The sequence below is a fragment of the Phaenicophaeus curvirostris genome, chromosome 24, assembly GCF_032191515.1.
Source record: "Phaenicophaeus curvirostris isolate KB17595 chromosome 24, BPBGC_Pcur_1.0, whole genome shotgun sequence".
Taxonomy (NCBI): Eukaryota; Metazoa; Chordata; class Aves; order Cuculiformes; family Cuculidae; genus Phaenicophaeus; species Phaenicophaeus curvirostris.
The window spans coordinates 4,958,895-4,986,459 of record NC_091415.1 but is presented as its reverse complement, the minus strand read 5'-3'; the positions used below and the strand labels follow the sequence as shown (position 1 = coordinate 4,986,459).

The 27,565-nt window shown below is 50.8% G+C and overlaps 1 protein-coding gene across 1 annotated transcript; it reads right to left on the bottom strand.

The window, feature by feature from the left end:
* Nucleotides 1-2,780: 2,780 nt before the first annotated feature.
* Nucleotides 2,781-22,331, bottom strand: BRPF3 (bromodomain and PHD finger containing 3). Its single transcript, XM_069875730.1, has 13 exons — nt 22,174-22,331; nt 19,853-21,255; nt 18,532-18,688; nt 16,747-16,878; nt 14,209-14,337; nt 13,518-13,830; nt 12,033-12,299; nt 11,378-11,881; nt 8,863-8,947; nt 7,495-7,592; nt 7,029-7,126; nt 6,052-6,206; nt 2,781-5,052 (listed from the first exon to the last, which is right to left on the bottom strand). Exons 1-13 carry the CDS (start codon nt 22,240-22,242, stop codon nt 4,869-4,871), a joined length of 3,594 nt encoding a protein of 1,197 aa, XP_069731831.1. The 5' UTR covers nt 22,243-22,331; the 3' UTR covers nt 2,781-4,868.
* Between the last annotated feature and the right edge of the window lie 5,234 nt (nt 22,332-27,565).

Here is a 27,565-nt window from a genome sequence, read left to right as displayed (position 1 = left end):
CATCGTCCAAACGGAGCTGGTGTTTGGAAAGCCAAAGCTAAACTGGAGATGGAACTGTTGGTGGATTTGAAAGGGTTCCTAGAAACATGGGGACAGCTAAAGGAAGGCTAAGCAGCGCATGGGTCCCTTGCTCAGCGAGGCAGGGGATCCAGTGACAAATGACTCAGAAAAGGCTGACTTCTACTCACTGACTTCTTGGCTTCAGGCTTCACTGACGTGATCTGCCTTGAGGTCCTTGTGCCTCATGATGAGTTTGTAGAAGAGAAAAACCACCCACGGTAGGGACGATCCAGTTAGGGACTGGCCCCATCTCCACTTCTTTCTGTATCGCACATTAGCACAGGCTGGACGAGGTCTGCGGTGGGAGGGGTGGTGAAAACCCATCATATTTTGAAGTCTCTTAAAAATATCTCAGGACTTACTCAGGATGGGTCCCAGTTAATGATTATCGTTTGGAATTTCTCTGTGATGGGAACATGCATTTTCAGTTAAAGATTGTTCAGCTGCAAGGGAACCAGGTGTTTTGGAAATAAAAATGTGGTTTATCAGCGCAGCTGTTGAACGGGGAACTGGGAACTTTAATAAACTGAGAAGTTCTAAACAGTTTGAAAATACTGAGCAAATAACCAGGAGGGGTGGGACTGGGAGGTGTTTGAGGCCAGGCTGGATGGGGCTTGGGGCAACTGGATCTGATGGGAGGTGTCCTTGCTCATGGAAGGGAGTTGGAAGTGGCTGGGCTTTGAGGTCCCTTCCAACACAAACCATTCCATGGTTCTACGATTCTATGACTTGTGAGGGATTTCAAGGTGGTAACTTTCTTTTTATGCCTATTAGTTTACAGAGGCTTTCAGATTGTATCTTGTTAAAGCTGCGGTTAGTTTTTGTTCTTATCATAGAATCATTGAATGGTTTGGGTTGGAAGGGACCTTAAAAATCATCTGATTCCAACCCTCCTGCCATGGGCAGGGACACCTCCCACTGGATCAGGGGCTCCAAGCCCCATCCAACCTGGCCTTGAACTCCTCCAGGGATGGGGCAGCCACGACCTCCCTGGACAACCTGTTCCAGGGCCTCATCACTCTCATAGTGAAGAAATTCCTCCTTATGTCTAGTCTAAATCTGCCCCTCTCCAGTTTATCCCCATTGCCCCTCGTTCTATCACCACCTTTGTGAACAGCCCCTCTCCAGCTTTCCTGGAGCCCCTTCAGGTGCTGGATGGTCGCTCTAAGGTCTCCTTGGAGCCTTCTCTTCTCCAGGCTGAACAACCCCAACTCTCTCAGCCTGTCCTGGTATGGGAGGTGCTCCAGCTCTCTGATCATCCTTGTAGCCTCCTCTGGACAGTTCCAACAGCTCCATCTCCTTCTTATGTTGAGGATTCCAGAACTGGACACAATCCTCCAGATGGTCTCACGAGAGAGGAGCAGAGGGGCAGAATCCCCTCCCTCGCCCTGCTGGCCACGCTGATTTGGATGCAGCCCAGGACACGGTTGGTTTCTGGGCTGTGAGCGCACGTTGCCGGCTCATGTCGAGCTTCTCGTCAATCAGACTAAATGTTTAGCCTATTACTGCACAAACAGGTTAATTGAAATATCTGTGCTCGTCCTGCTGGTGCACTCTCTGTTTCTGGAGGGCTGGTGCCCTCTCTGGGTGTTGTAACAGTGCCCTAAAATGAGAGGGTGGATGCTGCTGGCATCAATGATCAAATAAATACCGGGATGTGGGGAGAAGGAAAGAACAGCGCTGCCGTTCTAACCACTGAAAATGAACCAGGCACATGGCTTTCTACTCCTACTTTTGACTTGGGGGTTCAAATACCAAACCCAACACATCCTGCACATTTAAAGACACTTCTGTGCAGCTAAATGACTCCTTTTCACATCCTTAAATCCTTGGATGTTTGTTCCTCTAACTGTAGAATCATAGAATAACCAGGTTGGAAGAGACCCACCGGATCATCGAGTCCAACCATTCTTATCAAACAGCCACCCCACAAATTCTTGTTCGTTTTCCCTAACTTGCGCCTGCAGAACGCTTCTGGACCTGGGGGCTGCAGGGCTGGATGCGGCTTTCGTTTCTTCAGCCTTTCTTTAGGGCACCAGCAGTTTGGATTTAGATTTGGAAAAGGAGCTTCTTTCTTCTTCAGCTTTGAAACTGCTGTCATTCTGAAGGAGAAATAAGTAACACAAGGAAACCCTTGACTGGTAATGGTTGAGATCTTGATTTGCCTCTTGGGTCTTGGGTAATTACGCATTTCAAAATCATAGAATGACACAACGTCCTGAGATGTCTTGGACTGTCTCTTCCCAAAGTGGCAGTGCTGGGGCTGGGAATAGGATGGGGGAAAGGAAAAGAAGGAAAACTCCTATTTGGAGTTGGAGGAATGGTTGGACTCGATGATCCGGTGGGTCTCTTCCAACCTGGTTATTCTATGATTCTATAAAGAGCATTCCCTGGCTCCTGCAGGGCACGGCAGGAGCTCCTGCCTTCCACGAGCACCACTAGATGGGATTCAGGCCCCAAATTCCTAATTCCCATCCCTTTGAGGCTCTTGGCCAGAGGACTGCGGTGCACAGCACCAAGAGGAACCCCATCCTGCAGCACCCAACCCTGGCACCCATCGCACCGGGACCAAACTCACCACCAGGAGATGTTCCAGGAGCACAAGAAATCCCTCCACGCGTCCCTTCCTTTCCACCTCGTTCACAAGAGCTTCACGAATACAAAACCACCACGGTAAGTGATGTCCTCAGGACTACGCTAACAAGAAAGAACTCTTTTTTTTATACATTAGAACATTTATTTCTCAGAGAGAAAATATAGTCTCAGACAGTCAGGTTATAGTAGGTAAAATTAGCATTTTCTTTTCTTTACAAGCATAGATTTTCTTATTACCTCTCTTATACCATCTGATATAAACAATTCTAGAAAGCAAATAAACTCACTTTCTACAATAAATAGAGCGATCTGTGCTTTACAGCAGACTGACAGTAACGTTTAGGTCCCGTAGCGACAGCAGGATATCAGCCCATTCAAATTCTAAAATGTCATTTAAAAAAAATAATCCAAAACCAAACCAACCAAAAAAAAAAAACCCAAACCCAAGATCTTAAAACATATACACAGGTCACGAGTCCACAGCTGAGCTACCACCTGGAAAAGTGTATGTTCCTTTAAATAAATTACACTGTGTGCATATAAAAGACCCAGCAACACAACTGAGGACTTCAAGAATGGTGACAATAGTTCTAAATAATTTAGAATAATATTTTACAGCTATATACACACCACCCTGCCTCAGACACACTCCGTAGGCATTATTATTATTAATTATTATTATTATTTTTACAAAACGCTATGCTCCATCTCTCTATGTTACAGGAATCTTCCTTCAAGTGTGGTTCCACGTCCCAGTGTATAAGAAGTGGTATCTTAAAAAAGTAGACCAAGTAGAAATGGCAGTGATTACTCCCCGCTATTCATTATTATTAATTATTATTTTGACCCCCCACATTCTCTTCAGTATGAAAAAGTTAAAATAATAAAAAAATACCGAGTTAAAAAGCGAAATGATGATATTCGATCTACAATCTTGCTCTGCACCTTTGGTTCTTAAAATGGGAAAGCAAAAAGGGCTACACAACAGAAGAGATCCGAGAAATCATAAAGTCCTTGGCTAGAAAAGGTTTTGTCATCAAGTTTCCCAACATCAGTTGTCCTCGTTTTTGCAAAGCAAACCCCAGACTCCAGGGATCGTCTGCAGAGCTGGGTTTCCTTGGGTTTTGATGGATGACAACGCTGGAGCCCCACACACCGGGGAAAGGAGACGCGTGTGCAGGAGAAGGTGAAAGGCAAAATGGTCGTGTGCTCTCACTAGCGCGTGGGTTCAACCCCAACTGAGCTGGAGGACAACGGGAGAAACAGAAAAAAGGGAAGAAAGGAAGGAGCCTTACACCAAATGTGTGTAAACCAACACAAAAGATGTATCTCCCGGCAACCCTGATCAACCTCAGTGCCTGCAAAGCTGCTCTGGCTCATTAGACACCTCCAAAATTAGCTCTACTTCTTAAAAAAAGGAAGTTTTCGTTGCTCAGCTTCAGTCCTACACCAAACCATGATATGAAACGCTCCTGGAACAAGCACGGTCAAGGAAATCGGAATTGAGATGTGAAACTACCAAAGGAATTTCTAGGACATATACACACACACAAATGCAAAAACCAGTTAATTTTCTTTTCGTATTTAAAGCTCTGTGCATGTGTGTGCAGCAGAGGGGAAGGTTACCAAAATATCTCAAGCTTCTCAAAATGCAATGAGAGAAATCCAACATGAAAACACTCCAGACATAGGCAGGAAAATCGGAACACAATCTCCCAGCTACTATTGGGTTTTTTTTAATGTGATGGGACAATCGATATCATTTAAAAAAACACAAAGGCCAATGATGGTCAGGGTAAATTTGGCACAAGAAAGTCCAGTTGGGATTTCCATAAAGAATCCCGGCTCGGTTACAGCAGTGACGCGTCCCCAGGAATTACTCGGGGCTGGCTGACGACTTCAAAAGAGCCGCACGGGGGATGCAGGGGTGAGGAAAGGGGCCTGAGGTCCAAACATCCAAGCGCTGCGCTCTGCCCGCTGCATCCTCGGCTCTCATCACCCGGCAGCGTTTCCCAACGACCTTCCTCCTCGCCCTGTAGACTATACATTTCATCTCCTGCCAGCTCTTCAGCGAGACACATTCAGAAAGAAGCTGGGCAGGCTTTTTGGCACATTCCAGGGTACTTGGAGGAGGGCTGACAGCTGCTGGGAACGGCGTCCGCCACGGCGAGCGCCAGGTCTGGAGGAAAAGGAGGATCGGCCACCCCAGCCCCTTACAGATAATTGGACGTCACGAAGGGATGATCGCCCCGCACGCGGCTCAGGTGGATCATGGCTCGGTCGTACGCCACCTGCACAGACTTGCGGATGCTGGTTTTCCGGCCTTCCAGCATCTTTAACTTGTCCACCGTGTCGTCCACGCCGAGGGGATAGACTTTGTCACGAGGAAGCCACTGCCTGCAATGAAGGGGAGGACAAAACCCCATCACTGAGGGCGTTGAGAAGGGAAATGGGGAAAGAAGAGCAAGCACCTGAAGGCCTCAGGCCTCTCCAGGTACTCAGGACATCCGCTCTGTCCACAGTATCAACTCTCTGGCTCTGTGATTCCATCTGCACACAAGCATTTCCTCCTGTGCGACAATTTACTTGCTTGGTTCATGCTCCCACATGGCACTTGGGGGTTGAATAACCCAGCAGGTTAAGCGTGCGGCTGCCTGCCTCATTGCAGGGACTTGCCTCTTCCAGCACAAGGCTCCAATTTTACAAGTTTCTCATTGTTCCGTGTACAGATTTCAAAGCCTTATTGCTTATTTCTGAGGCAGTTCGTTGGTTTGTGGCTGGGTTACTGTTACTGTGTCAGCATGGTCCTAAAATCAGCAGCTTCAATTCAGTATCTCTGAGACAGAACAGTCAAAGGCCTTGAGGTTTTTCACTTGCCCTGAATCAGGTGCCTACACCTACATTTTCCATCTTAAACAAATCTCTCTATGTGAAAACTGCAGGTACTGCACCTCTGAAAAATCAGGCAAATCTAAATATGGAATAAACCCAGCATTTGGAAAATGTTACCCTGGAGATTTTTAGCAAATCATTTGTGCAGCAGTGGAACTGGGTCCTTACTCTGCTGGTGTTTTTAAAGTCAAATGCTCTCGCTAATTTGCTGTGGATTTTGACTATGGAATTGGCCCTTTACACACATCAGTAGCTTTGTGGTGATGTGACCAGTGGGTGAAGGATGCTGGGCTCTTTGCTGTGGCAGTGAAGCAGTCAGATGTGCTCTTGGGGCAGGAAAAGCAGGCTGGCTTTAGTCACTTCTCGACTGCTGCCTGGTAGAGTTATTCAATTTTTCACATATCATCATCATCATCACCCCTGATCATTTCCATACACTAAAGAGGATGTTAAATCTCTCCTCCCCGCCACTCACCAGGCCCCAGCCTCTCTGCACACACTCACCAGGTTCGCTTGTTGTCGAAGAAAAGGACAAGGAAGAGCTTTTCTCCTGCCTCCGTCTGCCTCTGCTCCCCCAGCTTCAACACATCAATGGGTGGGACTGGGATGGGGACTCCATTGTGGAGCAAACCCTCTCGCGGCATCTTGGGATCGATTATCTAGTGACACGGGGAAAGGATAGTTAAGCAGAAACCCCTTCAAGTATGGCAGAGAGTGCATTTTTCCCCAGTCCTTTCAGTCTATCCAAGCTAGACAATTAAAATCCATTTAGGATGGGCAAGAAAACTTGTTTGCTCTGTCTCAGCAGCGATTTTTTAAAGAATGTTCCTGTCCTTGAGGCTTACCCTGCAGAAAGGAAGCCAAGCACCCAATCTTAAAAAAAGGAAAGGAGGCGAATATGTGGATCTGTATGGATGTTGATGCATTTGAGCTAATTGGTATTTTAGTACAAGCTCCTTATTGCTGTGACGAGGTTTGTACTGTTATTAGAGCAGAATCAGGCCCGATATTTTGAGTCGACAGGCAGTGGCAGCTTTATCAGGCCAGGGAAACAAAGACAAATCATTCTGGAGAGAAGTTGTAGATGCATCGGTTCTCCCCACGTGAAGCAGAAATGTCAGTGTCCAACGTTTGTGCTACTTAACCGCATGAGAACCAAACAGCGAGGGTGGATGTATTACTCAGTCTGGTTTTCTCTGCCTGATCCTGGCTCCTAAGGGCTTGAAACAGCAGTTTGGCTTTGACACTGGGCAGCTGAAGGGATTTATTAAAACGCTTTCCAAGAGAATAGACTGCTATAAAAAAGCACCTTTTTTAGGGACACCCTCAGCCATGCTGAAGCACAACTGAACTTTGGCCGTAGCCACATGAGGACCTAGAAATGCTTTGGCTGCCCACGAGGCTCGCAGAGCCATAGTTGTGCCCTCCTCCGGGCTACCTGCCTCGTGGGTGCAGGCTGCGAGGGGGCAAGGGACACTCACCAGGGCAGGGTAGGAGGGGTAGCCACGGCACTTGGCCCATACAAGCTCCAAGGGCTCCAGCTCAGCCTGGTTCTCAAAGGCCATCAGGAGAGTCCTGCCTGAGGGACAAAAGGAGACACAGCTTGGGAGGGCGATTACTAGCAAGGGGGTAACAATAAGAGGAGAAACCACAGTGTTATCTAACTGCATTATCCCAGCAGCAATCAGCTAAAACATTCCTGCTTTAATTTCTGCTTTTAATAAGCAGAAAGCTGGAATTCCATCTTTTCAGAACAAATCTACTGTCCAGCTATTTGTCACGCATTTAATCGTGATCAGCTCATACGGAATTGCAGAATCATTAACGTTGGAAAAGTTCTCCAAGCTCAGACTTGCTCTCCCTGGTTCAGATGGGTGGCAGCTTGACAGCGTGGAGGGACCGGAGCAGTGAGTTCCCCAAAGCGTGGTGTCCTCCAGCCGTTCTCACCTGAGCTGCTGTAATCAGAGTCTCCGTTTACGCCTTCCAAGAAGGGCACCCGAGAAAGAGCCGGCTTCCCTCGGCTTCGCTTGGGAGGCACCAAACCACTGTTAGGAAGATACGGAAAAGTAGGGAATTAGGAGAAAACGGATTAGCTTGGAAAACAAAGCCAAGTCAATGGATTTCCCAGCTCTGTTTAAAATACCGGAAAATCACTGTACTGGTGTGTCACTGACATGAAAAGAACACCAAATACTTGAGCAAAATGCCATCAATACATTTCCTTCGGTGCAAGCACACTGGGCATCATCCCAGCTGTGCCACAAGCAATGAGAAAGGCCTCATAGAAACCAAGCTACAAACAAGAGGTAGAAAGCCCACAAGACTTCCCATTGGAGAGCTGACGCAGCGATGCTTGGAGCTCACACGAGTTCACTCAGTTGTGCATAGATGGCAGAGAAGACAGAGCAGCCCTCCAATATAAATGCAATTGGACTCTCTCAGCCTGTGTCCTGAACATCCTTTCACCTCATAGATGCAAACATTTTGGAAAACAGACCAGCTCTACCTCAAGTAATCATATTTTTTTCACTTATTATAATCATGTTTTTTTTCTTTTGCTGTTTTCTAATAATCAATCCATTCTGAGTGAAGCTGGAGGACAAAAAGCAGTAAACAGAGCTGTTCCTAAACAGCGTAACTGTACCAGTTACCCACGAGATATCAGCTTGTTTCTAATTCCTTGTTTTGTGGGTGTCACATAGCTCTAATGTAATTTTTGCTATGTGAATTGCTTGCAATTATTGTAATAAGCACTTACATTGCACTTTTCATCTTCAAAGTGCCACACAAACATCAACTAACAAGTCCCCACGCTCCCCGGTGAATTCAGATCTGTCTCCCTCCCTTATAGATAGGGAAAGGGAGGAAAATATAGTGAGGTCATGGTTTGAAAGAGAATTCCATAGAATCATGGAATGATTTAGGTTAGGAAGGACCTTAAAGCCCACCCAGTTCCACCCCCTGCCATAGGCAGGGACACCTCCCACTGGATCAGGGGCTCCAAGCCCCATCCAACCTGGCCTTGAACACCTCCAGGGATGGGGCAGCCACCACTGCTCTGGGCAACCTGGGCCAGGGCCTCCCCACCCTCACAGGAGAACATTTCTTACAAAGATCTCATCTCAGTCTCAGATGAAAACCATTCCCATCGTCCTGCCCCTGCCCTCCCAGATCAAGAGCCCCTCTCCAGCTTTCCTGGAGCCTCGTTCAACATTGGAAGCTGCTCTAAGGTCTCCTCGCAGCCTTCTCTTCTCCAGGCTGAACAACCGCAGCTCTCTCTCCCATGTGGGAAGCCGTTTCGCACAGGGCACTTACCTTGGGGTTTCAAACACCAGTCCACCAGCGTTGCACTCAGAGTCTGAGCTGCTTTCCACATGCTTGGCAAAGCCGTTAGTCACTCCTGCCGAGGAGACAAATAGGAATCAGCCCACAATAGCAGCAACACACAGAGAGCAACACCAAGGCTCAGGGAGGGTCACTGTCCCCTGACTTACAGCTAAAAAGATGCTGAGTACCTCAACCAGAGAGGAAAATCCTCCACGGAGTTCCCCAGTCTCCACCGCAATAAGAAAGTGAATAATAAAAGGTATTTCTACCCTCACAACAAGAAATTAGGCTGTCTCTGAAGAAGCAAGTGCTGGAGAAGTGTCCAGGGATGGTATAGGAGAGCTTGCCAGGGAAGTCCAGAGGCCAGGAAGGGAACCACTTGCTCATCTGGCTTCAAGCGTACTTGGAAAAGACCTGGAGGCTTTACACTGACTGCCAGGGACTTCTCCATGTCTCCCTCTGGGCTAGGTTGCCAGGCTGGTCCCTGCCCACGTGAAGAGGCATGTAAAATCATAGCTGTTTTGGTCACAGGTTCCTTGCTGAGAAAAAAAAATGCTTTAGGAAAAATGTGTTGCTTCAATTTCTCAAAATGAGATTTCGCAGTGCGCAGAGAAGACACTGAGGAAGCCAAAGTCCCTCTGGGCAGAGGGTGGCTCCTCACCACCCTCCTCCTGGCTGGTACAAACGTCACTGCAGCTCCAAGTGGAAAACTTCACTCCTGTGCTCCAGGTGCTGATGGTGCTGGAAATCTTCCCTTCGCTGCCAGGTTTACTGCTCTGTGCACCAGAGCGATGCCTACACGGAGAGCTGGGACCACCTCTGAGCCTAGACAAGATCCACCACCAGGACAGGCAGGGGTGGCCTGGGAATGACCCCTGAGAACATCCCCAAGCCCAGAGCAGGCTGAGGAAGCCAAGTGACCCCAGCCTTCCCGTATCCAGGGTCCCATAACCCCCAGGTTCCCTGTGGGCTCATCAAAATCCATCTGCCATCCAGAGGGCAAATTCATGCCAAGGCCACTGTTATTTTTCCAGCTGTAAAAACCGAATGGCCACAATGAGCACGTTTCTGGGAAACACCTTGCTCTGACAACCCCGATGACAATGATCTGCTCCTGCGGTAACACATATTGGGTGCACCAGACACTCCCTCCAGTTAGGAGAAAGCAATTGTGTTTGAAACACTGGAAGGAGCTGAATCACAGCAGTGCTGCAACACAAAGGGAAAACCACCAGTGTGGCTTCAGCAAGAGGAAAAGTTATAGAATCATAGAATGGTTTGGGTTGGAAGGGACCTTAAATCGCACCCAGTTCCAACCCCCCCTGCCATGGGCAGGGACACCTCCCACTGGATCAGGGTGCTCAAAGCCTCATCCAACCTGGCCTTGAACACCTCCACGTTACTGCCTGAGCCTCAGTGATTTTCCAGCACCCTGCCTGTATTTTCCCTTTTTTAATTTCAACATCACATTTTGACCTATATCCATCGTGGGCAACTCTTCTCCACTTTAATTTCTGGCAGATTATGATGGTGAGTCCCTCAACTGGCTGCCCTCCTTTGGAGAAGCCCTTTGTGTGTCCTTTAGCCTGTCCTGGTAAGTCTCTCCTCGCACTCCTGACTTGCTAAGCAACCTTCTGACAGCCAAACAACTTGAAGATAACATCCCAGGCATGAGCCAAGTCAAACCTCAGAGGTGGGAAATGGTCCCACGATGGCTGTTATCCCAGAATTAAAAAGAAGTTGCACTGTTGTCACTCAGATGTTCCTTTTCACTTTGCGTCTTTCCAAATTTCACCTCAGCTGCTTATTCTCATTTGCAGATCTAATTTGACAAGGAACCTCCTTGGTATTCCCACTAATTTCATTTAAACTCCAGAACTGGTGGTACAGCTGATTTAAAAGTAATGTTTAGCATCTCCTCTTAGGCAGGTGCTTGTGTTACTGGCCCACTGCATGCTTCCAACCACATGCACCATTTCTGCACCACGGAACTTTCACTTCTAAGAGTGGCCAAGCCAATGCAAACCATTCCATGAGGTTCCACTGTGACTGGAGAGCCTGGAGTCTCCAGCCAGGCCATTCCACAGCTCTGCAAGCAGCTGGGCACGTTGGCTTGCCCTATAAAAGATGTCAAACATGCTCTTACAGCAGCCCTGCTGACTGGTAAAGGGAAGAATTACATTTGACCTCTCTGGGCAAAGTCTTGGCACCTTTAAACATCTGAAATGGAGGTGGTTAGGGCTGAACTAAGCTACCAGAAGCTTCACGTACAGTCAGCAGAGAAGAGAGGTGCAAGTAATTACAGGTATGTCTGCCTTATTTTAGAAAGATGTGGAAGCAACGGACCTTTCATCAGGCACGTCTGGTTATGGGGACTGTGTTCCCCTCAAACAAAAAGTGAGTTTCAGGTGAGTAGTGTGGATACAGATATCTTTACTCAGCCCCAGGATTCCCAGTCCCAGTTTCCAAGGGTACAGAATGAAAAGAAATCCCAAGCAATTACCTCTCTGTCCTGCCTGCCTCGGTGACTTCTCTCCATCGCTCTCGCTGCAGGTCCTGCTCTGCGGCCGCTTCCGAGCTTGTCGCCCCCCGTCAGGACGGGAGGGTGAAAGCTGCCTGCTCTGCCCACAGTCCTCCCCGTTCTCCAGGGAGCAGTCCAGGCCTCTCTGCAGCTTCACCCCATTCTTAGCTTTTTTAAAAAGGACTGATGTCCGTCGGCCCACGCCGCTGAAAGGGGGGCTGGCAGGGGTGTCTGCAGGCGGCAAGGCCAGTCCGTTCAAGCCGTTGTCGCTGAGCAGGCGCTGGAAGGCTTGGCTCTCCCGCTGCAGTGCCTTCTTATCGAAGAGTTCCCTGTCTGACATCACCTTCTTCTGCAGCTGGTTCAAGGACTTGCAGTCATCGATGGGTTTGAGAGTTGGAGGGTCCTGCAGAGAGTCCCGCTCTGAGAGGGAGGGTGCGGGTCCTGTGGGCTCCAGGGTGGGAGGGTGTGGGGCCTTGACATCATCTGCTAAAGGAATAAAGAACCTGCTTGAACATTTTAGAAAGAGTTATTGCCTAAACTACCAACAGCCATTCTCTGTTGGCTACAGGCAGGAGAAACAGCAGGTCTTGACAGACACGAGGAGCACTGGAGCTAAAAACCTGCTGCAAACTCTCACCTTTCTCCTCTCTCTCGTCCCCGTCCCATGATGTTCTATCCAGCCCCTCTTCCCGTGGCTCAGACTCCCCGTTGCTCATGGTCTTATTCTGCTGCTGGGCCAGTTTCTGCCGGATGGAGTTGATCTCCCGTCTCAGGAGCCGGATGCGCCGTGTCCGGGCACCGCTGGACCGCATTGTGCTCACCATGTCTAGCTTCTCCAGCAGCTCCTTCAGCTGGGCCTCCAAGGAGAGGTGAGCCCGGTTCTCTGGGAGAAGGATGTTATCCACTGCATCAAAAGAAAGCATATCAGTGAAGGGAAGGAGCACGGCTTCTTGAAGAACTAAAGTCCACTCTTGGATTTGGGACCACTGTTCTGTCCCATTCCCACTGTTGCTACTCATACCATGGTATGGAATGGAAGGACCTTAAAGCCCATCCAGTTCCACCCCTGCCATGGGCAGGGACACCTCCCACTGGATCAGGGGCTCCAAACCCCATCCAACCTGGCCTTGAACCCCTCCAGCGATGGGGTAACCATGCTTTCTCTGGGCAACCTCAGCCACTGCCTCGCCACCCTCATGGCAAAACATTTCTTCCTAAAATCTCATCTCAATCATCACCCCTCTTTCAGATTCAAACTGTTCCCCCTCAACCTATCCCTGCCCTCCCTGATCAAGATCCCCTCCCCAGCTTTCCAGGAGCCCCTTTTCAGCACTGGAAGCTGCTCTAAGGTCCCCCCGGAGCCCAACTCTCTCTGCCTGTCCTCACTGGATTCCAGCAACTTCACTCCACACCATTCCCTCCCAGCCCTCCTTGCCAATTTACAATTAAATCATAGAAGCATTAAGGTTAGAAAAGCCCTCTAAGCTCATCCAGTCTAACTGTTCGGCCCAACACCACTGTGATCAATAAACCATGTCCCCCAGTGCCACGGCCACATGCTTTATGAGCCCCTCCAGGCATGGAGGCTCCCCCACTGCCCTGGGCCGCCTCTGCCAGGGCTTCAGCACTCTTTCGGTAAAGAAATTTTTCCTAATATCTGATCTAAACCTATTCTGATGCAACTTGAGGCCATTTCTTCTCATCCTGTCACTTGTTGCTTGGGAGAAGAGACCAGCACCTACTTTGGTACAACTAATACATATATGAGGTTTCCCTGGAGCAGAAAATCCCCCAATCCACCTTTGTATTGTTCCTTAAAATAGCTAATTCATCCTAGAGCCACAGCATAAATCAAAGAGCCTAGGCAGTCATGAGGCTCTCCTGAGGCAGATGTGCACTAGGAGAGCCAGAGCTAAGCTGCACCAAGCTCCAAGTGCTTGGCTCACCTGAAACCTTGCTCTTTGAGGCTCTAAAGGATTTGGATATATGCCTAGGTACATAAACAGGAAAATTCTTGTTTGCTGAATGATGGCTATGATTGTCACGCAAGCTGAGTGACATTCTCGGAACAAAGAACAGAGTTACGATCTACCTGAAAAAAAAAAGGTTAATAAACACTCACCGTCCTCCCAAGAAAAGCGGTAAAAGTCTTCAGTTTTAGGTGACTCGGGCAGGTGAATCCCCATATCAGTGTCAAAGCCGATGTTTTCAGCCTGCCGCCGTGCATGACGCAATATCGCTCCTCCGAGGTCTCTGAGCCGGACAGCTGCTCGGTGGAAAATCGTGTCTTTAGCATTATACCTCATGCAGTTGGTAACTATAAGGTTAAAGTCTTCCTCAAACTCATCCAATGTTCGGTACAGGTGGGACTCCAGCTTCCGCCTCATGGTGGAAAAATCCATTGGGTTGGAAATGAATTCCAGGTAATCTGGAACCTAAACATATAAAACCTGTACAATTACAAAAACCATTTACTAGCCAACTAGAGCGCATCCATCACAAGCACTCTGAACGCCCTTTCCAGTGGCAAGAGGCAGCGCCAGCGGTTCATTTCTGTGTCACCCAGTCAGGGCAGACACATCCCGGCTCTGCAAAACATTACTTGTCTGAGACGTGTTGAAGCTTCCAGAAAACAATCCCCTTTTTTGGCCTGGAAGGATGCTCACATTGTGAGTCCTCTTTGAGATATTCTCTAGTCCACCAGCAGCTTGGGACAAAGTGGTTTGTGCTTCCAGGGTTACGATAGCACATGAGCTTCTGCCCAGCAATACCTCATCTACAACCCATCAGACACCTCTAGGAAAGAGACTTGCCTCGTTCAGGTTAACCGGCTCTGTGAAGATCTGGGCAGCATCCTTCTCCTGCAGCAGGTCCAGTGTTGTGCGCAGGAGGACGTTGAAAGGGGTCAGCTGTAGCTCCATAGCAGCCTGCTGAACCTTGACCTGGGGACAGGAAAATGGTGACGAGTGTTTATGGAGGACAGGAGAAGTGACCAGTGTCACCCTCCGGTTTCTCCCAGCTCATCACCCCAGCTCTACTCAGCAGTGGAAACCTCAGGTCACCACCAGTTTGGCAGATTCATCATGAAATAATTTCTCACAAACACCTTGTCCCCTCCACACACAGGGTGCAGCAGGAAGCGCTTTGTGGAGGCTAACTGCACAGTCTGATCCTTTTGCATGGGGAACTCCTGTTTATTCACTTTCACAGAGCCAAAACAAGAGAAAACCCCATAAAATTACAAGACGACACAACTTCAAAAGAGAACCTGAAGAAGCTTTTCATGCCTGGTTAATTACCTTGTAGAACTCCCTGCCTAGAGATATTATGATGTCAATTAGCAACATTATACAAAAGTTAAAAGCATGTAGGCATCTGCATGAACAACAGCATCCAGAATTCAACCAGAGAGCATAAACAAAGTTTAAGATATGAGCTCTCACATTTCAAGGCAGAAGCCAAATAACAACAGCGGTTGGATGCTTGCAGATCCCTGATGCTTGCAGATCCCCGATCCTTTACACTGAAACTCTATTCAAAGGAGACTGGAACAGGATAGAAGTGTTTCTTTCTCCTTTAACATTTTAATTTCTTTGATCTTACAATCCCTCATTATATCATTAAATCAACCACTTCAGTAGTGAAAGAAAGCAAGCCTGTGTACACACAGCGAATGGTATTTGATGTGCTCAGCAACAAGACAGCATCAATAAGGGAATGAATGAAGACAGAGATAAGGATCACGCTCTTCCCCTAAAACAGGAAAGAAGCTGAACACGGGCTCAGGAGCATCCTTCTTCACTGGGCTGGGACAGAGCTCCAACAAGATATATTTTTCTGTGATATCTTATCTTTTTATAAAGCACACCATAGTTTCGACAAGCTCTTATGGATTTAGCCAGCAGTGATAGGGATATGTCAAGATATCAAAAGCAAACAAAGCCCGAGAGCGATTTTTTTTTGTGATCCTCCTACCTCAGAGATGTCCACACAGCAAGGACTGAGCCACTGCTGTAAATCAAGACCAATACAGCAAACAAACCAACGCCAGAACCAAAAGGACTCCAGGAAAGCTGTCAGCAGTTTCTAGCCATCAAAAACAGCTCAATGAGGAGCTGCGACCACAGAGGATGCAGCTTTCCCTCTGCCTGGCTCCCTGCAGACAGCGTGAGAGCACCCAGGCAGTGCCTGAGGCCACGTGTACAGGCTCACTGGGTGCAGGGCGAGTCCTTCATGAAGCTGTCCTTGAAGATACTTGTGCCAGAACGCTCAGCTGTGGCTGCAGCGGCCAACCAGGTACAGCAAGCAAAGACCCTCGCCGGGCAAAGCTGGCAAGTGTGAGAAGCAACCTTCACAGGTGCAGCTTTGGAGAACTGCACATCGATCAAAGAGGAAACTGGAAAATGTAGTGAACAGTCTCCATCTTAAAACTATTTATTCTGAAAAATGTATTTAAAGGACAAAACATAGGAATTTCAGCTTTAGAAATGAAGAGCAGAGTGGTGACTTAGATTACTCTCCAGAGTAGGTGTTACCAAACTCCTGAAATAATCAGTAAAGGAGATCTAAATTCTGCCTCTGCAAAACACCCGGTCCATGCCCAGAAACAGAAAGGCTGCTGTAGGTCAGGAACCAAATCTACTGTTAGTTAGGGGCATGGCTTAGTATTTGATAGGAATGGTTGGACTCGATGATCCGATGGGTCTTTTCCAAACTTGTGATTCTATGATTATCAACTACATAGAAGGACAAGAAGAGCTTCTGCTCTGGGGAGACCTTAGAGCAGCTTCCAGTACTGAAAGGGGCTCCAGGAAAGCTGGGAAGGGGCTCTGGATCAGGGAGGGCAGGGACAGGATAAGGGGGAATGGTTCGAAGCTGAAAGAGGGGAGATTGAGATGAGATCTTAGGAAGAAATGTTTTGCTGTGAGGGTGGGGAGGCCCTGGTCCAGGTTGCCCAGAGCAGTGGTGGCTGCCCCATCCCTGGAGGTGTTCAAGGCCAGGCTGGATGGGGCTTGGAGCCTCTGATCCAGTGGGAGGGGTCTGTGCCTGTGGCAGGGGGGTGGAACTGGATGGGCTTTAAGGTCCCTTCCGATCCAAATTGTTCCATGATTCTATGATTCTACAGTTTCCCAGTGCTCTGCCGCCCAGCCCTGGTTCTGGGGGCAGGGGCTGAGCAGTGCGAGCCTGTGCCTGGCACAGGGACAGACGGCTGCTCTGCCCATCCAACAGACTCCAGGTAAAGAGGAAAAGGTTCAAGAAAAACTGTTGTGTCCCTCCTCTGCCTTGTGCAGCACACAGAGCTTGCATGGGGCCAAAGTGAAGTGCAGCGTTTGAGAGCCAACACTACCTACCTGCTCCCGTTTGAGTTTTTCCCTCTTACGGATCAGCTCGATGAGCAGCCGTGCCCGCTCCAAGTCATGCCGCAGTTTTTGCCAGTACTTTAGCTCTTCCTTCACCGCACTGGTCTTCTCATCCTGCTCCTTCTGTAAGGCATAGCAGTGAGGTGAGATGAAATACATGACTGGCTTCCTTTATTTCCTCCTTTTCCTAGGCATGCTAGGTGAATCGCTCCCATAGCGTTCCTCCTCTCTACTTACCTCTCGTTCAGACCCCATCCCTTCCTTCCTACAGCATTTAGCTAACAAAGACAGCATCAGCCTTTCTAGATTTCACATTGTCTGTGAAGCTAAGCCCATATCACTCTGTAGCCATGTCCTGGGAACACGCCTCGATGCATGCTCATTTACACCCACCCTGCTTTTATATCCAAGTTCATTAGAGAGGCTGGGAATTTTTTTGTTGGCATCAGAGAGGCAGCCCGAAGTGTTTACAGTAAAAGGTGAGGCAAGCAGAAGCATGGAAGAAAAGAGCTGTCATTACTCTCTTTTAAACAATAAGAAATAGAAGCAAGGAAAGAGATTTGTTGAAACACAAAGGATCAACCAACGCTGCGAGATGAGCTCACACCTTCCAAGACACGGTTCACTGGCTTCACAACACAGTCATCCTTCCTCTCCTAAATCTGCAGCTTTCTAGATCCTTTTGAGGATACAGCTGAAGTGCAGAAACTTTTGCACAACTGCCAAGAGAGGAATGGCTTCTGAAGATCTTGATGGTTTATAGGACGCTGGATTTTAAGAACCCACTTATGGTAAATTGCGAACTTACTACACCAAAGGGAATCCTGCACTTCCCCAGGCTCCAGACTGATGAGGCCCTGGCCCAGGTTGCCCAGAGCATGGATGCCCCATCCCTGGAGGTGTTCAAGGCCAGCTTGGATGGGGCTTGGAGCCCCTGATCCAGTGGGAGGTGTCCCTGCCCATGGCAGGGGTGGAACTGGATGGGCTTTGAGGTCCCTCCCAGCCCAAACCATTTTAGGATTCAATGATTTGGAAATATTTTACTAATTACCCAGAGCAGCCTCTGTGCAAACCCAAAGGCTATAAATTCCTTCAGCTACAGTAAAAATACATGTGCACAACTCCTACCGACAGGCTGTGTCAGAGGGTACAGCCCAAATGTTTCGTTACTTCACCAGCTGCTTCTTGTGCCAAACACGCTTTGGCAAACACTTCTCGTGCTCTTTTAACACCATCGAGATCAAGTAATTGTGGACGCCAGCTCAGAGGAGGAAGCAAAGGAGTCCAGAGCTGATGATTATGTCTAAACTGCCATATGAATGTGCATGGGAGGGTGAGAAACTGAAACTGCAGGAAGAATGACCCAGACTGGAATCTGGCCAGGATGCTGGAGCTAATGCCCATTTTCTTGAGGAGGGGATGTTTAATCATTTTCGAGGCACAAGGTTTTATGATTCATTGATGAGGTCAGTCCACCAAGGGCCCATCACACCCTTGCACAATCCCAGGCCTCCTGATCCAGGGGTAAAACTCTTACCTGCTGGCTCATCGACACCAGTTCTAATTGGATGATGGATACCCCGCTGATAAACAACGGACACCCCACTGATACGCCAACACGGCTCTTCAAGTGTGAACATACCAAGAGGAGACCAAAAAACAGGTCACCCTTTGATCCTTTCACCCTCACTCCCTTTCTCACCCATGCATCAAGTGCATCTCCCCCCAAATGCAGGTTCCCCGTCCTCTCACACGAGTTCAGCTGGGGACCAGTACCTGCTCCGCATTCCTCTGGGACTGGAGGTGTGAGTGCAGGCGCCGGATGAGGGGCACCCCGTTCCTCGCCTGCCGCTTCAGCAGCCAGTAGTTGTGGAGCCTTTGCATGAATTGGTTCTTCCTCTGGAGGGAGAGGCCGCTGCAGATTTTGTTCAGCCTGAAGAAAGCAAAGAAGGGTGATGGAAGCCAACTGCTAAGGGACTGTGACTCTGGGGATCCTGGTGTGGCTTCCCAACAAAGCTTTGCAGGAGCCCAAAAATATTATCCAGAGCTGGGGAAGGGGCTGGAGAAAAGGGATTCTGGGAGCGGTTGAGGGACCTGGGGGTGTTTATCCTGGAGAAAAGTAGGCTGAGGGGAGACCTCATCACTCTCTGCAGCTCCCAGAAAGGAGGTTGGAGCCAGGCGGGTGCTGGGCTCTTCTCCCAAGTGATAAGTGATAGGACAAGAGGAAATGGCCTTAAGTGGCACCAGGGGAGGTTTAGATTGGATATTAGGAAAAATTTCTTCACTGAAGGAGTAGTGAAGCCCTGGCAGAGACGGCCCAGGGTGGTGGTGGAGTCTCCATCCACAGAGAGGTTCAAAACCCATGTGGCACTTGGGGACATGGTTTAGTAGGCACGGGTGGAGTTGTTCTGGTGGTTGGACTGGGTGAGCTTAGAAGTCTTTTCCAACCTTAAGGATTCCACAATTCTATTTTAACCTTTTCAAACCATCTGCTAGATTATATGTGGTGCCCTATCAGCATTTTTCCAAAGCTTATCTGTTAAAATACCAACACACCACCACGCTTCCCAAGGCCCTGAGCAGAAATTCAGCGCTGCCCAGTTTTGCATGAGAGAGAGCTGGGAGAAAAAAACCCACACAGCCAAATCCAAAGCTGCCTGCAACTCTAACAGGTTTGACATGCGCTGTAATAGAAGGAGGAATTGGGAAACTATGAAATGAGATTAAAAATCAATTGAATAGCAGGATGATCCCTATCTGCCTGCTGATCTGTAACGCCTGAAGTATTTTAGAAACAACCTCATAGCCATTTATGTGAACTCAGATGCCAGATGGGTGTTTGCTGTTAGGGACCACCACGGATTCTGCGCTACAGAACAGTTTGGGACGGCTGCTCAGCAGAGCAGGGAAACCACAGCGTGGCAGCAACACTCACACGGGAGAACACTGGTCAGGAATGGTTTTGCAGAGGCCTCTTTAAGCACAGTTATTGCTAGGTCGTGATTGAAGATTTGGGGTCTCCAAGGTGAACAAGGAAAAGGACAGAGTCCTCAACACAGCCCTTGTCCAGCCCCTTCCCTAAACCTGCTACACTCACCTGTAAGAGGGGATCTGTGCAACTGTCACCATGGGCACAGACGAACGCCCACTGGTCACATCACCAGGCTCCTTTTTGATCTTCTGCTTCAATTTCAGCTGGTTCTTTTTCAGAGACCCTTTGGGAGAGCCAGAATTGGCCTCCTCCTCTCTTTCCTCCTTCCCAGCGTCCTCCTGCCCCTCGCTGCTGGCAGCTGAAGAGCCTTTTTTCATCGTCCCTGGAGGGGAATGACTCCCACAATAGGCAGTCTTGCGCACAGTGAAGGTCGTGCCATTGATGCTGGTCTCCCTCATGGGTTCGATCTTCATGAAGAGGCCAGCCCGCTGGGCACAGGTGACGTGGAAGGCAGTGTAACAGTTCACCTTGTGACACTGGATAGCAGCTCCCATGCCCTTCTGCTTGCAGATATAGCACATGAGCTTCCACCGAGCCGGGGGGATGTTATTTATCCCTTCAATGGGCTCCAGGAACACAGTGTTTGCAAAGCAGACCTCTGGGATCCAGATGGCACAAACCACGTGAGCCCAGCGGCCATCGTTGGTCTGCTTGAAGGCTCCACCTTTGTTTGGGCAAAGGACACAGTCCACGGGGCGGGAAGGGGACTGTAAGCAGCAGCGGCAAAGCCACTGCCCCTCGGGGATATAGGGCACGCCATAACACTCCTGGTGCACAGCCAGATTGCAGATGTCGCAGAACAGGATGACATTGCTGTTGTGACACTCATCGTCCATGCAGACGCAGCAGAAGGCATCCTCATCGATGAGGGACTGCTGAGCCCCATTGTTCCGGCTCTCAAGGTATGACTCCTTTTCCAATCGATCCACCAGCAGCTCAAAAGTGTCAGCAGAAACTGTCCCATAACCATCGTCCCTTCTCTTCTCATTGACCATTTCCAGCCATGCTAGATCCTCCTCATCCATGTCATACTCCACCTCTACCTCAAGGTCTTCAGGAGGCTTTTCGATGTACCGGTAGTAGGCAGCAGGGAGAGGAGGAGCTTCTGGCTGGCTGAAGGAATCCACCACACGGAAGTTGGGCTGTGGTAAGTGTAAAGACACCCCTGGGGCATGTTTGGAGCAGGACTCCTTTTTCTTGCTTTTGGAAGGTGTTTTCTTAGATTTGGAAGAGAAAAGGGGCTGCTCGCTGTTTTCCTTGTTGCTGTTGCACTCTGTGATGTCCTGGGCTGTCAGCTCATCCTCTGTGATGATTTTTAAGGGATCATAGATGCTGATGCGATGAAGCCGCCCATCGATGTCCACCTCCACGATCCGCTGGGCCTGAGCATAAGTCAGCGTCTCCCGCGTCGGCGAGCACTTGAGGCTGTAAGGTGAGGGAGACCGCCTCCCCTCCAAGCTCTGCCGGGACCTCCTCCGAGGCTTCCTCATCGCTGCGGTCCAGAGACACTGTAAGAGAACAGGACAGAGGAGAGCGTAAGCCCAGGAGACAGGCACAGATTCAAAAACTCGTTCATCATTGCAACAGAGCAACATTTCTACTGGAGACTCCAGCAATTCCAGGCTTGCTGAGTCTTTTCACCTTCTTAGATACCAGCAGCAGATGGATTTGTCAACCATCTCTTGCATTGTGTATCAGAGCAACACACAGCACCCTCTGACCTTCTCTGTGTGCATGTCAGGAGACACTTTACCCCATCCCACCCCATGAGAAGAGCTCAAATTAATGTTACAGCATCACACCAACACACTCTGCTGTGCATTCAGCTCAGCAAACCATGCAGAGCCCCGAAATCCAAACAGTGCTTATCACATCTGCTTGCACCATTCACAATCTAGGTTCATACAAGTCAAGGAATTCTTTTCTCTTCTTTTGCCTGTGGCTTTTCATTCACATCCCCAGTAGCACACAAAATGTGCTGCATGTTTTCCAGGTGGAAAAGAAAGCACTGTTCCTGTCCTATGAAAGCAGTTCCCCCCTTTTTTTTTATCACTGAGCTCCACAAGGGAAAACTAGCAGCGCTCCCTCAGTCCAGGAGGGAGCTCTTCAAGTTTCCCACCTCAGGGCTGCCACCACCACCGCTTCCTTTGCAGATGCAAACAGTCCTGTAATGAGAAATCATCCTCCAGCCTTGCTGTCCTTTCTCTCGCAGACACAGCTGTTCCTGATGCCTCTCTCCAGACAGCGGGCACCACATGGATTGTGCTCTTTCCAATGTGCCAAATGGGTCACAAAAGCCCACAGAGAACCAGAGGATCAACTGAGCAATGTAGCAGGTTGCATCCCTTCTGCTTCTTGGTGGGATCCATAAGGAAGCAAAGGGGAACAGTGATGGGAATAAGCAGCACAAATCCAGATGGACTTACTAGCTCTGGCTCAGCATTAGCCCCTCTGGAGCCACAATCCGTGTTCAGGTACCTGAGCCGGTTCTGCATGGAAGTTCAACAGGGCGCAAGCAGAAAAGCAGCAAGGCAGCTTCTGGATCGCCCTAGGAGCCGTGCAATGGTGTCTGCTCGGAGCCCAAGCCGGCTCTGCTCATCCAAACCCAGATAATTATTTGAGCGTCAGCTCCTGACACGAAGGAGGTGCCCACCAAGGAGGAGCGGAAAGTGGAGAGGAAGCCAAGTGAGTAATGCAAGCAAGAAGGGCAGTTTCAGGGACAGGAACATGACTTAGGGGAAGAAAAAGGCTGAGGCTGAAACAAGACAGAGAGGAGAAACGAAAAACAAATGCAAAATCTCCCCAAGAAGATAAGCCAGCCCAGGGCTTATCTGTTGCTATGCAGAGGCCAGAACCGGGACTTAACACCCTTATTTAGAGCAATCCACACTTTCACCCCTTTCTGTGGGACCCACAGACAAGAAAACACATGACAAACCCTTAACGGGTACTCAGCCATTGCATTATTTCTGTCTGTGAAGGACAAGGCTCCACAAACCCTCAGTTGTGTCAGCCAGGGCACAAAGCACCTCGCAGCACCAGGACCTGCAAGAATTCTCAAACCTGTTCCAGAAAGAAGTAACAAATTCCAGGAGCAGCACGTTTTGCTTGAAAAGTACTGGTTCTGTGAACCATGAGATTAAGCCACGACACAATGTGTGTCCTAAGAAATAAACAGGCTTTGGGCAAAGTGTCCAAGCTCTCCTCTGCGTCCGCAGAAAGAAGCCGCAGGTGCCAGTTTCAGTGAGCACACCCGTAAGGATGGAGCCTGCAGGCACAACTTAATTTCAGATGATAATTTCCACCAGCAAATATAAGTACCAGGAACTTCAGGACCTTTGCCTTAAAGTTCTCATCAGCCAGTTGCTCAGCAGATTGCAGACACCCAACTGCATCCCAGCTGAGCTTTGATCAGTAGGAATGAGGAATTAGAAAATAAAGACATAAAGGCAACTCGATCATCGCACGAAAACCAAACACAGCAAATCCCACTGACAAACAGCTCTCGCAATTCAGGCGGGTATGAGCAAAGAAGATGTTGTGGGCAAAAAGATACTGGGGGATAAAGTAATTGGCATGGCCACGCTCATAATTAATACTGTGTTCATGAAGAACAAGGTGTCAGGTGATTGCTGGGAGTGCTGAGAGATGGGCAGTCGGCAAAACAGGCACCTGAAGGAAGAGTTATTTTTACCTGTTGAGGGAAAAACAAGGATACAGTGTTTCAATCGCCTTAGTGTATTGTCTAGAGAAATTATCCAGAGTGGGTTTTCCACCACAGCAACCACAGCCATAAAACAGAACACACAATTACTTAGCACTAAGCAGAAGCAACTAAACCGCGTGGAAATTGCTGCCAGCACAAGCTGAGCGTCTGGGATGAGACACGCACCTGGATACTAAGAGAGATGCAACCACCCGCCTCCAAAATACCTTGAAAGCAGCAATGAAACGAACTCAGACGCGCTGAGCTGAACGCTGCGACCTTGCCTGCACCACAGGAACTTCGAAGCAGCAATCTAGGAATGTTTTGATCTTCTTGGCACGCTTGAAAACACTGCCCAGCCATGGATAAAAAAAGAATCCCTCTCCAAACAGCACCCGTGCACACTAAAATGCACAACAGACTCAACCTCAGCAGGGTTAAACCCTATTTTAGTCCATGCTGCTTCTGTCCCACCGTGGGCAAAGGTTGTGGATGCAAAAGTTCAGTCGTCCTCCCATGCTCAAGGCTTTCCCAAAACCTCTCCTCACCCTTTTTTCCCAGGAGCGGGGAGCGAGGTTCCTAGAGAGCACAACCCATTGAACAATGTGGCTACGATGCAAAAAGCCACCAGGGATGAGCATATTCCTACCCCAGCTCAGGAGCGGTTCAGCTCTCCCGAGCAGTAGCTTTCACACCTGGGGGCTGAAAAAGGTGACTGAAAACCCAAGCTCATCATCAAGAGATGTAACTTCACTATAAGGGGTCAACAGCTCCACTGAAAAACTTGAGACCTCCACGTATCAAACAATAACACAACCCAGAACCCTACTCCACACGCAGCCTGGAAAATCCAGCACAAGCGGATCCTCGAAAGGAAGGGCTGGATCTTGCTGGGATTTATACTCATGCAATGCCATGCTGGCTGTTTCCAGGGGTCAAAGTCACCCTCTCGCACCAGAGGAGGACTTTGTTTCTTTCCCTCGTGGTGCAGTCCTTCTTTCCAGCCTTCCCACGCTGACATCCAAAGATCTTCTCTCCAAAACCAGGTTTCCTTAGAATCATAGAACCATAGAATAACCACGTTGGAAGAGACCCACCAGATCATCGAGTCCAACCATTCCCATCAATCACTAAACCATGTCCCTCAGCACCTCATCCACCCGTCCCTTAAACCCCTCCAGGGAAGGTGACTCAACCCCCTCCCTGGGCAGCCTCTGCCAGGGACCAATGACCCTTTCTGTGAAAAAGTTTTTCCTAATGTCCAGCCTGAACCTCCCCTGGTGGAGCTTGAGGCCATTCCCTCTTGTCCTGTCCCCTGTCCCTTGGGAGAAGAGCCCAGCTCCCTCCTCTCCACAACCTCCTTTCAGGGAGTTGTAGAGAGCAATGAGGTCTCCCCTCAGCCTCCTAACTAACGTGCAGAGGACACAAGACTGGAGCTGGAGGCAGCGCTGCTGGGGGAATTTCCCAGCCCATTCCAGCATGGCTTGCTGCTCCCAGTGAAGAGCTACGTCCCTCAGCGACGACCTTCAGTGGTTTGCAGTGAGGAGAACCCACCTGAACCTTGGTGGGCAACAGCAGACGGGAACAACATTCCACCATTCCACTCTGGGATTACCAGCAGCAGCTACACCTCATACAGCCCTGAACAGTTTGGGTTTGGTGGTCCCAGTTTGACCATGACCACACACACACCATGAGCTGTGTGTGCCCTCAGCAGTGCTCTGAGGGATCCGTGACACGCCATGAGCTGTGTGTGTCCTCAGCAGCGCTCTGAGGGATCCGTGACACGCCATGAGCTGTGTGTGTCCTCAGCAGCGCTCTGAGGGATCCGTGACACGCCATGAGCTGTGTGTGTCCTCAGCAGCGCTCTGAGGGATCCGTGACATGCCATGAGCTGTGTGTGTCCTCAGCAGCGCTCTGAGGGATCCGTGACACGCCATGAGCTGTGTGTGTCCTCAGCAGCGCTCTGAGGGATCCGTGACATGCCATGAGCTGTGTGTGTCCTCAGCAGCGCTCTGAGGGAACCATCCCACGCCAGAAGCGGGGTCAGATGCCTCCTCTCAGGGGTTCCCCAGTGCCACCAGAGCCCTGGGATCCCAGCAGGGAGCCCCAGCAGCAGCCAGCGAGCTGGTTCCAGCCCCAGCAGGGCGCTCACAGCCTTCAGCCCTTCTCTGTGGAGAAGGCGAGGGGCCCGCATGCAATGAGCTTCGCCCGTTCTCAGCACTGAGCCCCCCCACCTCAGGGGAGCGAGGAGTCCCTTAGGGGAGCGGGGCCGGGGGGCGGGGCCAAACAGGCAGCTCCGCGCTCCCATTGGCCGCCGCCGCCGCCCGTCCCCACCCGCCAGCCAATCGCAACGCGCGTCTCCCCCGAGGGGGCGGAGCCCCGCGCCCCTCCTGAGCCAATCGCGCGGGAGAAGGGGGGCGTGGCCTCCGCGCGGCCGCCGCGAGCCGGGGAGCCAAGATGGCGGCCGGGGGGGGCCCGGCCGCCGCCGCCGCTCCCCGCCGCCTTCCCCGTCCTCCTCCGCCGCCTCGCCTCGCTCCTCCCCGCCCCGGCCGGCGCCTCCCCAACGCCCCCGCGCAGCGCTTTACCTGCGTCCGCCGCCGCCTCGCTTTTGGCGCGGTCCGATGCGATTTGGAGGGGGGGGGAGGGGGTGTCTTTTTGTCTTTCCCTCCCTCCCCCTCGGCCCGGGCGAAAGCGGTGTCGGCGGCGCCCCCTCCCCTCCCCCGGGGCCGGACGGGCTCTCCCAGCCGGCGGCGGGAGGGGAGGGCGCTAAGATGTCGGTCCCGTCCTCTCCGGCTCCTCAGCGCCGCCTCCTCCTCCTCCTCCTCCTCGCCGCTGCCTCCTCGCCCCCCATCCCCGGGCTGCGCGGGGGGGGGGCGAAGATGATGATGATGATGATAAGGATGGGGGGCGGCGTGGAGGCGGCGGTGCAGCCCGGAGAGAGGCGGCAGCCAGCGGGCAGGCGGGGGAGGGGGCGCCGGGCTCCGCTCCCCCCCGCGGGCAGGGACCGCCCGCCCCTCCGCGTCCCTTCCCACGGGGGGGGCGGCGTTTGGGGGGGGGGGGGACGTGAGGGGGTGTTTGGGGTGAGGGGGGCGATGGTTGAGGTGAGGGGGAGATGGGGGGATGGTTGGGGTGAGGGGGAGATGGGGGGCTGGGGTGAAGGGGGCGATGAGGGAGTTGGGGTGAAGGGGGAGGTGGGGGAGTTGGGGTGAAGGGGGAGATGGGATGTTTGGGGTGAAGGGGGTGGTGGGGGGGTTGGGGTGAAGGGGGAGATGGGATGTTTGGGGTGAAGGGGGAGTTGGGGTGAAGGGGGCGATGAGGGAGTTGGGGTGAAGGGGGAGATGGGAGGATGTTTGGGGTGAGGGGGAGATGGGGGTTGGGGTGAAGGGGGCGATGAGGGAGTTGGGGTGAAGGGGGAGATGGGATGTTTGGGGTGAAGGGGGAGTTGGGGTGAAGGGGTGGTGGGGGGGTTGGGGTGAAGTGGGAGATGGGATGGTTGGGGTGAAGGGGGAGTTGGGGTGAAGGGAGCGATGGGGGGATGTTTGGGGAGATGGGGGGGTTGGGGTGAGGGGGGAGATGGGATGGAGGGGTGGGGGGGGGGTTGGGGTGAAGTGGGAGATGGGATGGTTGGGGTGAAGGGGGAGTTGGGGTGAAGGGAGCGATGGGGGGATGTTTGGGGAGATGGGGGGGTTGGGGTGAGGGGGGAGATGGGATGGAGGGGAGATGGTGTATTTGGGGTGAGGGGCTGCGGTGTTTGGGGTGAGGGGGGTGTTTCGATGCGGGGTATTTGGGGTGAGGGTGGTGAGGGGGGGTGTTTGGGATGAGGGAGACGATGTTTGGGGTGGGGAGGAGACGAGGGTGTTTGGGGTGAAGGGGGAATTGGGGAGGTTTGGGGTGAGGTGGAGATGGAGCAATTTTTGGGGCGAGGAGGGCGATGTTTGGGGTGGGGTGGAGAGGGGGGAGGTGGGTGTTTGGGGTGAGGGGGCAATGTTTAGGGTGATGTTTGGGGGGGAGGTGATGGGGGGGTGATTTGGGGTGGGTGGGGCCATGAGGGGGTGTTTGGGGTGAGGGGGACGATGTTTAGGGTGAGGGGGCAAAGTTTGGAATGGGGG

Excerpts from the sequence above, each read along its gene's own strand:
- BRPF3 (XM_069875730.1), bottom strand. The coding sequence starts at position 22,242 with ATGCAGAACCGGCTCAGGTACCTGAACACGGATTGTGGCTCCAGAGGG. Across the intron at positions 21,256-22,173 it reads CTAATGCTGAGCCAGAGCTA|TGTCTCTGGACCGCAGCGAT; the intron begins GTAAGTCCATCT and ends GTTCTCTTACAG. Across the intron at positions 11,882-12,032 it reads GGACGAGAGAGAGGAGAAAG|CAGATGATGTCAAGGCCCCA; the intron begins GTGAGAGTTTGC and ends TTATTCCTTTAG.